Source organism: Neoarius graeffei, chromosome 15, assembly GCF_027579695.1.
Source record: "Neoarius graeffei isolate fNeoGra1 chromosome 15, fNeoGra1.pri, whole genome shotgun sequence".
Taxonomy (NCBI): Eukaryota; Metazoa; Chordata; class Actinopteri; order Siluriformes; family Ariidae; genus Neoarius; species Neoarius graeffei.
The window spans coordinates 20,825,510-20,838,023 of NC_083583.1; the positions used below are offsets into that span (position 1 = coordinate 20,825,510).

The window sequence follows — 12,514 nt, forward strand, 5'->3', positions numbered from 1 at the left end:
ACCGCGCCGCGAGATTTCGGTAGTCGCCATATTGGAAGACCAAGTACACATCTATGCAAGTACATACATTCATAAAACAAACTACACCTGAAATGTAGCCAGGGCCGGTTCTGCCCTAATCTGGACCCGGGTGCAACATCGCACAACCCCCCCCAAAAAAAACAGTCTAAATCAGGACAACCATCACATAACTATAACTATAAACATTTTATATCAACTATTTTAACTAAATGGGCTATAATAAATAAGCCTGCAGGCAGCCACGGCGGGCTGCCTCAGAAAAGTAACCATTTGTCCTACCTTAAAACTCGTTTTGCATTTTCTGCCTCCTTTTTTGTATTTTCGACCCTCCGTTTATTTTCTTTCCTTTTCTGAAAACCTGATTTGTGTCCAGACACTTTGTTCTGCTACCAACGAACTAACTCGTCAGGTCTCGTGTCTCGAGCCCGCGATGATTCCCGTGGGAAGGGCAACAATTGATACATTTTTACAAACAGCCAATAGGGAGGTTGCATCGTTCAGGCTCTTCTTTGCTCAGACACTCAGTAATTCACTTATTATCACATGGAGACGTGATAGCAGTCCACCTTCCCGCTCTCTCCATTCAGTCAGCGAACGTCACACAGGAAGTGAACCCCAGCGGGTCATAGAAACTTGCGCAGGAGAAGAATGGCTTTTTTATTTGTAGGCTACGGAAACTTTGAGGAACGAAATAAAAGCCGGTATTAACCGGTTACCATTATTTTTAATAAGCGTTTCTGTTCCGGAACATAAAAAATAATAAAGTTTCTGGTTTCGTTTCTGTTCCATGTGAAATAGAAAAAGTTCCCGGTTTTCGTTTTCGTTCCTTGAACCGGTTCAAAGCCCTGAAAGAGAATGACTGAACTATAAACTTAATTATTTAATATACATTGTATCAGTAATACCAGAATTATTGATGTAAATTTTGCAAATAAAATGTATTAATATTAAATAGTTCACATCACCTACAATATTACATTCCACTAAAGAAAATTACTTGAAATATAACAGCAGTAGGTATGCTAATTAAAATAGTAGGTTACATGTAATAAATTATATATAATCATGCCAAACAGTAAATGAAGGTTAGTAAAAGTTCCATTTGAGAAAAAAGTGTTGACGCCACAAGCAGTGTTAGATCCAACTAAAGATTATGAAGTTAAATTGAAAATCTTCCCAGTAATTTATAACAAGAATTTAAATCTTATTCCTTTTTGGAGTGTTCTTTGTTGTACAAAGATGTTGCAGATTTGGCACTAGCTATAATATCACTGCTTGGGTAGCAGTTGTAGCTCCTCATCACAGTTCATTTTAATTTGCAGATATGCAGTTAATGTGTCTGCAGCCATTTCTGTACTCAGTATGAATTTTCCTAACCAATGAAAAAGCCCTCTCACTATCTGCATTGCTATGTGGGAGGCACAGCAAAGCAGTAAAAAGTTGTTTTGGCATTGGACCCTTGGCAACACCCAGAGCAGTTTTTACATCGAAGACCTTTCCCCAATATACATCTATTATTTTCCTGGTCAATAAAAGAAAATCAGAGCATCGCAAACATGTAGACGGTGTTAAATTGCTTCCATCCCCTACTACACATTTTAGAGACAGGTTACCAACGGTCGTTACCACCATTACTCTTCATTCAATACTTTTCCAGTTTACTGACGACTGATGGTAGTAACGAGTGTTGGTCATCTGTGTCTACATGTAATGTCTATCAGCAATTAAAATGTTTAGGGAAGCGAAACCAGAAATCGCCGGGTAGCTACAGTTGCCGTTGTATAAACGGCGACTCCCAGGTAGGAGGAAGCTTTCCTACATGCAAACAGTAAAAACTTTTTTAAAAAATGCTTACCTGTGCAGTCTTTGAACTGAGAAACTTTTTTTTTTTTTTCGCGAGCTGCGAAAAATGGTCTGCCACAGTCGGGGGGATGTTGTGTTCCATGAGAAATTGGCAGAACATAACTTCTGCAGCCATCACAGAAGTCTGGGCAGTCCGAGCCGATGTACTTAAATGACCGAGAAAACCACGTGCAACTATAAAACCACATAAATAGTTCCGTTTCATTGGGCATGCGTGTTTGAAAAAATAAACGGTGGATGCTAAGAAAATTCTCGGAGTAACGGAAAAAATCTCTGATACAAAACGTTATTTTCCCGTATGAAAATCAGTGTACGCCGTATTAGCCAAAAAATTGCATTTTCCCGTACAAAATACGGGGAAACCGAATAACTTGACATACATGTTCGCACACTCACGTCCGTCATTTTTCTCTCCTGTTTCAAATTTGTATCCCACAATGCCTTGCGTGAACGGGGAAAGCCCACCACGTGATGCATGGCGTAGTATCTTGAATTGGGTCATGGTGAAGCAGGAAAAAATAGCGGAGAATTTAGGGCCACATGGTCCTAAATTCATTACTTGCTCATCTCATCTCATCTCATCATCTCTAGCCGCTTTATCCTGTTCTACAGGGTCGCAGGCAAGCTGGAGCCTATCCCAGCTGACTACAGGCGAAAGTTACACCCTGGACAAGTCGCCAGGTCATCACAGGGCCGACACATAGACACAGACAACCATTCACACTCACATTCACACCTACGGTCAATTTAGAGTCACCAGTTAACCTAACCTGCATGTCTTTGGACTGTGGGGGAAACCGGAGCACCCGGAGGAAACCCACGCGGACACGGGGAGAACATGCAAACTCCACACAGAAAGGCCCTCGCCGGCCACGGGGCTCGAACCCGGACCCTCTTGCTGTGAGGCGACAGCGCTAACCACTACACCACCGTGCCGCCCATTACTTGCTCTATTAAAAAAAAAAAACTAATAAAACTGGAAGTCTGTGATTTGAATTCAGTAGCTTTCGGTCCACTAAACAAAAATAATTAGGTGTTGGGAAAATTCTCTTTATGACCTACACTTGAAAAATCTGAAAGGCAGTCTAGCTTTAATCCTACTTGTGACTGACCTCTTTGTGGGAGTCTTTGTGCGCCTCCAGTGTTTTCATGATGGTCAGTTCTGCATAGTTCCTGAAACGTGCAGGTTGACTTCGCAGGATCTCTTTCAGAACACGCAGAGCCAGTGCCCGGATGGTGTGCTGAGCAGGAAAACAGCATAATCAGCCATTAGATATGAAATCACACACTCACCCTTACATCCTGATCCAAAAGCCTTAGGGCCAGATTTACTTCTTCTTTAGTAGTCTGCCTGATAGCAGGTCCAGCTCTGATGTCTATCAGGGTTTCTAGGGAACATTACAGTAGTGGTTTCTTGTATCCATCCATCCATCCATCCATCCATCCCTAGCTGCTTTATCCTGTTTTACAGGGTCGCAGGCAAGCTGGAGCCTATCCCAGCTGACTACGGGTGAAAGGCGGGGTACACCCTGGACAAGTCGCCAGGTCATCACAGGGCTGACACATAGACACAGACAACCATTCACACTCACATTCACACCTACGGTCAATTTAAGCTGCGTTCACATATATACCGGTACGAAAGTGGTATAACTGTATCGATACAAAGTATACCGGTACAGTTTAGTGCATCTGTCCACACTAGTGAGAAATGTTTGCGGTTTTCTTTCACGGTAGTTGAAATGCGCGTGCGCGAAACGTTTCCGTGGTTACCGAGTAACTTCCTTCCGAGAATATGGCGGATGAAACAACGTGTGTGTGCTTTTTGTTGTCAATGTACAGTCTGTATTTCTGGTGGCCATTTATTCAGTCGAATCGTATAAAACGCGCGAGGCAGTTGAGAAAGAAACAAAGAAAACGAATTTCCGTTCTTCACTTTTTATTCAGCGAAGACATCGATTGAGGTGTGTGACTTTGCGCATGCGCATTATATTTGTATCGATACAGAGACACTTCATCTGTCCACACTACAGCGAAGCGCTACAGTACCGATACTGTACCGGTACGAAACCCATACATTTGTGGGTTTCGTACCGATACAGTTATACCGCTACAGTACCGGTATAGTTGCTAGTGTGGACAGGTGTTGTGGTACGAAAGTAGTATCGTATCGGTACAAAATCCCTAGTGTGGACAGGGTAATAGAGTCACCAGTTAACCTAACCTGCATGTCTTTGGACTGTGGGGGAAACCGGAGCACCCGGAGGAAACCCACGCGGACACGGGGAGAACATGCAAACTCCGCACAGAAAGGCCCTCGCCGGCCACGGGGCTCGAACCCAGAACTTTGTTGCTGTGAGGTGACAGTGCTAACCACTACACCACTGTGCCGCCCCAAGTTTTACTAAGCAGGGCAAACTAGCATTAGGCCTCAATTTTCCTTGATGCTGAATCAGTGTGTCTTTAACACAGAAAAATCGAAGCATTACTAAGATTGCTGAGGAAAAGGGCGGGGTTTCCAGGGGTCTCACTAAGTCAATGGAGATTCATATGTTGATTGACTCATCTGTCAATTGCCATATATTTGAGTGACAACTCGTATGAGCATACTCCGACGTTAAAATGTGACGCTCCTTCACAAAATGTGTGAAGGTCAGCAGGTCGCTGTGCTCTTTCTGTATTCTGCTTCTCTGTGACTATTATATTCTGACAAGCCCACGGAGCTGTAAAGCAGATCACTCACATCCTTGTCCCCCAGTGTCTCCAGGAGCAGCAGCAACATGGTTTTAAAATGCTCCTCCCAAACGGCTACGCTGTCGTCACGGGTCACCTTCAACAGCTCCAGCAGGGCGGCCCGCCTCTCCTCCACACGCTCGCTGTGATTGGACAGCTCCTTCAGGAGGTCACCAACCAGCTCCAAGTGATGCGCAGGGCCTGGCCAATGGCAGAAAAAAAAACAAAAAAAACATGAGACTACACTCAGGTAACTGATGTGCTTATTTAACACGTCAAGAAATTGATCCGTTAAAAAAAAAAAAGTTACCTGCAGAATAACTTTTGGGAGCCATGATTTTGTTTTCAACAAAGTCTTGACGACGACCTAAAGAAGAACCAAGAATTCTTCGTCGTATTACAGACCTGGAAATACTGCATGATATACAGTAGCAAATTTCAACAGCAATAAACAAACAAATAAATAATTGCTTTACCATCACGGAGCTGTTCGACGTCATCATCGAATACTGCCTCCTTCAGAGCGGCTTTATCGTAACTGCTGATGGAGTCGGTGTAGTTGTAGGGATTGTACTCGCGTGTCCTCGGCCCCAGGAAAGACCGAGGGGACGGTGTGTTCAGTAACGAGGTCTTGTTGTCTAAAGCCGTTCGGCCCCCCTCCATCACATCTGTACCGGGGCGGGGTTCTGCAGCACAGGACGCTACGGCGCTCTGTGTGAGACACAAGGCACGAAACTCAAGATACAAAATACTGTTTTGAAAGAAAATCTATATTTCATAGATGTGTCATTAAACAGAAAAGAAGGACCTACATTTGAAGAGTTTGGTTCCAAAACGCGATAAACGCCAAATTTGATTTGAAAAATTGAAACTCCCGCCACCAAACCATCAGCAATTATCATATCTTACTCGTACTATATTCAGTTTTCACCAAAACACGATACCTGCCATTGATTTACAGACTGCATTACGGCCTTTCATTCCAAAACGCAACAAGCATCATCACCGATTTTTCTCAAAACCAGACATATCCATATGGCCAATCAGAGGCCGCCATTGGCGTGAAGTCTTCTAAGATGGCTGCGCCCATGAAGTAGGAAATCGCTTCGTCACTTCTCGCATTTATTGGACAATTTCACGCTGAATTATGAATAATTTCGATGGAACGGAGGAGGCCGTGATGGTTTCACCAGTGGGGGAGAAACGTAGGCCGTCAAAAGCAAATCATAATCGAGAACACGTTAAGAAAATGCGGCATTCGGGTGCCGGGAAAATACCGGATGTCGTGTGCACGCATAAAGCACGTACATGCGTGTTTTGCCATGCTGATAAACTCACACCGGCTGACGTTGTCCATTTTTCAGGATACTAAGGCACATTATATATCCAATTTCAGATATATCTATCATGAAAGAACACGGTTAAATGCACTTTAAATAGAAAGGGATATGTAGCACTTTGGGGGAAAATGCCGTGGCGTGGATATGTAGCGTCTTGACAAAAAAGTAATTATTTGGTTCAGTTAAAAGCTGTTAATTAGTTCTGGATTTCATTTTTGAAGTTTATCATCATTAAGGAGTTAGTCAATAAATTTTAAAACAGGATACAGTGGTTTTCCTTTTATCACTTCCCGTAATCAGAAAAAATGATTTTTCTCGAAACGATGGAATTGGATATGCAGCGTTTTGGAACCAAACTCTTCATTTGTACATGTATGCACGTTGGAAATTACCAGAGAAAAAGATTTTTAGATTTCACACATATCACTGTAGCAAGTATATATTATTTTGCGACATAATATGTACTTACTGACTGAGTAACAGGGCCGGACGGGAAAATATTTGGCTCGAGGTCATGCCGTACAAATGACCAAGCGCCAAATATTTTCCCGTCCGGCCCGACCTACACTACCGTTCAAAAGTTTGGGGTCACTTTGAAATGTCCTTATTTTTGAAAGAAAAGCACTGTTCTTTTCAATGAAGATCACTTTAAACTAATCAGAAATCCACTCTATACATTGCTAATGTGGTAAATGACTATTCTAGCTGCAAATGTCTGGTTTTTGGTGCAATATCTCCATAGGTGTATAGAGGCTCATTTCCAGCAACTCTCACTCCAGTGTTCTAATGGTACAATGTGTTTGCTCATTGCCTCAGAAGGCTAATGGATGATTAGAAAACCCTTGTACAATCATGTTAGCACAGCTGAAAACAGTTGAGCTCTTTAGAGAAGCTATAAAACTGACCTTTCTTTGAGCAGATTGAGTTTCTGGAACATCACATTTGTGGGGTCGATTAAATGCTCAAAATGGCCAGAAAAATGTCTTGACTATATTTTCTATTCATTTTACAACTTATGGTGGTAAATAACACTACGTTCACACTGCAAGGCTTAATGCTCAATTCTGATTTTTTTGTGAAATCCGATTTTTTTGTGAGGTCGTTCACATTAACAAATATATGCGACTTGTATGTGATCCTCAGTATGAATGAAAAGCGACCTAAAAGTGTTCCGCATGCGCATTGCAGGATACACCGACGTCACACGCAGTGAGCATGGCCAGTGTTTACGGAAGTAACCTAAAGGTTCCTGTGTATGACAGTAGCCAGCATGGAGTACCTGGCGATGATGCAGTTGTTGTTGCGACGGAGCCAGAACATGCACAATAGCCTGATGTTAAGGAGGAGGTTGAGAAGGAAGAGGGCAAAGGTTTTGGCTCAGGCGTTCTGCGGGATAGTGACTGCAACCTCCGTTCAAAGGAACATCAAAGCCATGTTGTTGTAACTTTTTTTGAGAGACCCGCCGCCTACTTCAGCGCAGAATAGTGACGTTTGTGGCTTGCTGATGACGTGTAAGTCGGATGAATGCGACCTGGCGGTTCAAACTGAAGTCGCATATGAAAAGAGCGGATAGGAATCGGAATTAGGATCACATATCCAAACGGCCTGGGTCGGATTTGAAAAAAATCAGATCTGTGTCGTTCATATTGTCAATAAAAGATCGGATACAGGTCACATATGGGCGAAAAGATCGGATTTGAGTCACTTCAGCCTGCAGTGTGAACGTAGTGTAAAAGTGTGACTTTTCATGGAAAACACAAAATTGTCTGGGTGACCCCAAACTTTTGAACGGTAGTGTAACTCAATCTCATCTCATCTCATTATCTCTAGCCGCTTTATCCTGTTCTACAGGGTCGCAGGCAAGCTGGAGCCTATCCCAGCTGACTACGGGCGAAAGGCGGGGTACACCCTGGACAAGTCGCCAGGTCATCACAGGGCTGACACATAGACACAGACAACCATTCACACTCACATTCACACCTACGGTCAATTTAGAGTCACCAGTTAACCTAACCTGCATGTCTTTGGACTGTGGGGGAAACCGGAGCACCCGGAGGAAACCCACGCGGACACGGGGAGAACATGCAAACTCCACACAGAAAGGCCCTCGCCAGCCACGGGGCTCGAACCCGGACCTTCTTTCTGTGAGGCGACAGCGCTAACCACTACACCACCGTGCCGCCCCCTAACTCAGTCAATAAGCATTTTATCGTATGACCTTTTTTAACTAACATATACAGTGTAAAACAACGAACGACGGTGTGTGAAAAACGAACAAATCAATTTTTATTCAACTTTTATTCAAACCATTTATATGCTGGATCACCTTTGCACAAGCTTGAAATAACAGTTTGATTTCTATAAAATACAACCGACTTTACTGTTCTCTCGGAATGAAAATTTTAAGATAACACCGTTAGTAAAAGTCAGTTCAAACTCGGGTCAGCTCGCGGAGACAACGTCACTACAAGCCTGTTAATTCTACACAAAAGAACTTCGATTTAAAAACAAAATAGAGTCGAGTCGGCAGTCGAGTCAGTTCAATCTTTTTCATCTGAAGATGACTCGATAGCAATTCAGAGCAAAATGAAAATGGCGGAAACGAGGGAAACGGGTCCGGGGCCGCATACGGCTTTTTCAGGACTGGATCCAAAAATCCATATCTGCCCAGTCATGTGACTTTTCCCAAATGGTTTTATTAAGAGCACGCGCGAGTCCGTACGGGTCATATGATAATATGGACCACTACAGGTGTTGAATAGGGCTGTTTAGTGTATTTTTATTATTTAATATTTACTGTTTGATCTCAAACACATTAAGAAGGCAAGAAATTGCACTAATAACTTTTGTTAATTGAAAAGCATTCCAGGTGACTACTTCATGAAGCTGATTAAGATAATGCCAATAGTGTCCAAAGCATCATCAAGGTAAACGCTGGCTACTTTGAAGAATCTAAAACATGAAACATATTTTGGGGGGTTTTCCACACTTTTTTTAATCATCTACTACATACAACCCCGATTCCAAAAAAGTTGGGACGAAGTACAAATTGTAAATAAAAACGGAATGCAATAATTTACAAATCTCAAAAACTGATATTGTATTCACAATAGAACATAGACAACATATCAAATGTCGAAAGTGAGACATTTTGAAATTTCATGCCAAATATTGGCTCATTTGAAATTTCATGACAGCAACACATCTCAAAAAAGTTGGGACAGGGCAATAAGAGGCTGGAACAGTTAAAGGTACAAAAAAGGAACAGCTGGAGGACCAAATTGCAACTCATTAGGTCAATTGGCAATAGGTCATTAACATGACTGGGTATAAAAAGAGCATCTTGGGGTGGCAGCGGCTCTCAGAAGTAAAGATGGGAAGAGGATCACCAATCCCCCTAATTCTGCGCCAACAAATAGTGGAGCAATATCAGAAAGGAGTTCGACAGTGTAAAATGGCAAAGAGTTTGAACATATCATCATCTACAGTGCATAATATCATCAAAAGATTCAGAGAATCTGGAAGAATCTCTGTGCGTAAGGGTCAAGGCCGGAAAACCATACTGGGTGCCTGTGATCTTCGGGCCCTTAGACGGCACTGCATCACATACAGGCATGCTTCTGTATTGGAAATCACAAAATGGGCTCAGGAATATTTCCAGAGAACATTATCTGTGAACACAATTCACCGTGCCATCCGCTGTTGCCATCTAAAACTCTATAGTTCAAAGAAGAAGCCGTATCTAAACATGATCCAGAAGCGCAGACGTCTTCTCTGGGCCAAGGCTCATTTAAAATGGACTGTGGCAAAGTGGAAATGACAATGCCAAACCACATACTGCATCAATTACAGCATCATGGCTGCGTAGAAGAAGGGTCCGGGTACTGAACTGGCCAGCCTGCAGTCCAGATCTTTCACCCATAGAAAACATTTGGCGCATCATAAAACGGAAGATACGACAAAAAAGACCTAAGACAGTTGAGCAACTAGAATCCTACATTAGACAAGAATGGGTTAACATTCCTATCCCTAAACTTGAGCAACTTGTCTCCTCAGTCCCCAGACGTTTACAGACTGTTGTAAAGAGAAAAGGGGATGTCTCACAGTGGGAAACATGGCCTTGTCCCAACTTTTTTGAGATGTGTTGTTGTCATGAAATTTAAAATCACCTAATTTTTCTCTTTAAATGATACATTTTCTCAGTTTAAACATTTGATATGTCATCTATGTTCTATTCTGAATAAAATATGGAATTTTAAAACTTCCACATCATTGCATTCCGTTTTTATTTACAATTTGTACTTTGTCCCAACTTTTTTGGAATCGGGGTTGTAATTCCATGTATGTTCCAGACGTTATTTCATAGTTTTGATGTCTTCAGTATTGTTCTACAATGAAGAAAATGCAAAATACAGAAAAACTTATGAATGAGTAGGTGTGTCCAAACATTTGACTGGTACTGTATATACATATAAGACATGTAACAATGTGTAATTTGAGAATAATCGTGAATTTGAATTGAGGAAATAAAAAAATAATGGTAATTATTATTAGGCTGCATCATCTTTTAGTTTTTCCTTGCTGTAAGGGGTCATCCATAATTTTCATCATTATCATGAGTCTACAAAGAGTAGACTTTTGAGCAACCCCCCTCCCTCCCCAAAAAAAGTGTACATTAGCGGACAAAAAAAGGATGGATCTACGTGGAATAGGAATTCAAAATAAAACCATGTCTTGTATTACTTTTTATTAAAATCGGATGACAGGACAATACAAAGATTCACAAGAGAAGAAAAGAAGACACAAGACGGGTCCAGAAGTTTTCATAGAAAGCAGGCGATTCATTTTTGAAAATTAGGGGCGGTCTTTTTAAGGGGAGCTGTTGCCTTTTGGCTCCTCCTCTGCCGCTTCTCAGATGAATGCAGGAAACAAACGTTTAAAAACTGCTCGTACTCGTTTGAAGGAGTCTTGTGAATAGCGGTATTTCTGCTATTCACAAATTTGTAAATGCGGTCAAAATCTGGGTCAGCCATTGTTGTTGTATTGAAGAAAGAAAGCGTGTAGAGCTAGCTGGCAACACCGATGTGGCACGAAATTTTTAACATGGCGGCTGCCGATTCGCACATTGACAGATCATCGTTTTTTTCATTTTTAAAAAGGTGTACGCCTGCTCATTAACCCCCTCCCCCCCGCATACGGTTTGTACGCTCGTGATAATGATGAAAATTACGGATGACCCCTAATTGCATTGCTTAAAACGCCCTCTGAAAAATAACGTACAATAGGCACTTGACTTCACCATAGTTGGAAGTAACACAGCTCCAATATCATGAAAAAAAAAAACCACACATACAAAAAAAACAGATCTAAAATGCGAAAGAGCTGACGTGTGATTGATTGTACAAATAGATTTAACAAGAAATCAGAGGTCTCTTTTTACAGACTGCTGAAAGCTAAAGAAAAGAGAAGCAAATGGAGGTAATTGTTTTATGCTGAAACTGATTACAGCCTTCACAAATGTTCATAAATGGTTAGCCAAAAAAGGCCTATTCATTATTACATTTTCAAAATGTTTAATATAAGGAATATTTTAGTTAATAGGCTATTTAACAGTTATTCTGATGAAATCGAGTCGTACATGAGCTGATCGCCGACGAGACGCATAGTGCTGAGTTAGCTATAAGCCATGTACGACGAGATTGAGTGGAATAACTGTTTTATTCTATCCACATTCACTGGATTTTGAGAAACCGAGCATTTTTATTTTTTTGCAAATTTGATGAATAAAAACTTTATAAAAAGAAAAGTCTGACCAAATAATTTCTGCTTAGAATGTAAACAAACCGGCGAAATGAGAGTAGCAAATTGGGAAAAATGCGATAATAATAATTCTTGAAAAAAAAAAAAAGAGACGTTCTTACCATCAAATACTTTTATTCCATATTATGTTGCTTTTTTTTGTATTTTTTAGGGTTTTGTTTTTGAGTAGAGTTTTTATTTCATCCTCGGTTGGTTCAGCAACATGCTCCGCCATTTTGTTTTACTCTACTCACGGTATATGAGCTGATAGCCTAGTAGTAGAGTAACCAATCAGAGCGTGCGATTGCTTATATCCAGTGATTGTGGATAGAGTAATACAATTTACTTCAAACTTTACAAATGCCTGTAAATAATTATTATTGAAACAAAGGTATTTTTTTTTTATTTAACAAAAGGAATACAGGATAAAGGATAGGGAAATACAACCCCGATTCCAAAAAAGTTGGGACAAAGTACAAATTGTAAATAAAAACGGAATGCAATGATGTGGAAGTTTCAAAATTCCATATTTTATTCAGAATAGAACATAGATGACATATCAAATGTTTAAACTGAGAAAATGTATCATTTAAAGAGAAAAATTAGGTGATTTTAAATTTCATGACAACAACACATCTCAAAAAAGTTGGGACAAGGCCATGTTTACCACTGTGAGACATCCCCTTTTCTCTTTACAACAGTCTGTAAACGTCTGGGGACTGAGGAGACAAGTTGCTCAAGTTTAGGGATAGGAATGT

The 12,514-nt window shown here is 41.1% G+C and overlaps 1 protein-coding gene across 1 annotated transcript in view; it reads right to left on the reverse strand.

Moving 5' to 3' along the window:
* The window catches only part of LOC132899240 (CLIP-associating protein 1-like), a 233,637-nt gene that overhangs the window by 13,112 nt on the left and 208,011 nt on the right, over positions 1-12,514 (reverse strand). The window contains exons 35-38 of the mRNA XM_060940986.1: positions 5,094-5,328; positions 4,928-4,984; positions 4,628-4,818; positions 2,997-3,125 (exon numbers count right to left, since the gene is read on the reverse strand). Of these exons, the coding sequence (XP_060796969.1) occupies positions 2,997-3,125; positions 4,628-4,818; positions 4,928-4,984; positions 5,094-5,328 (612 nt within the window). The remainder of the gene's footprint in view (positions 1-2,996; positions 3,126-4,627; positions 4,819-4,927; positions 4,985-5,093; positions 5,329-12,514) is intronic.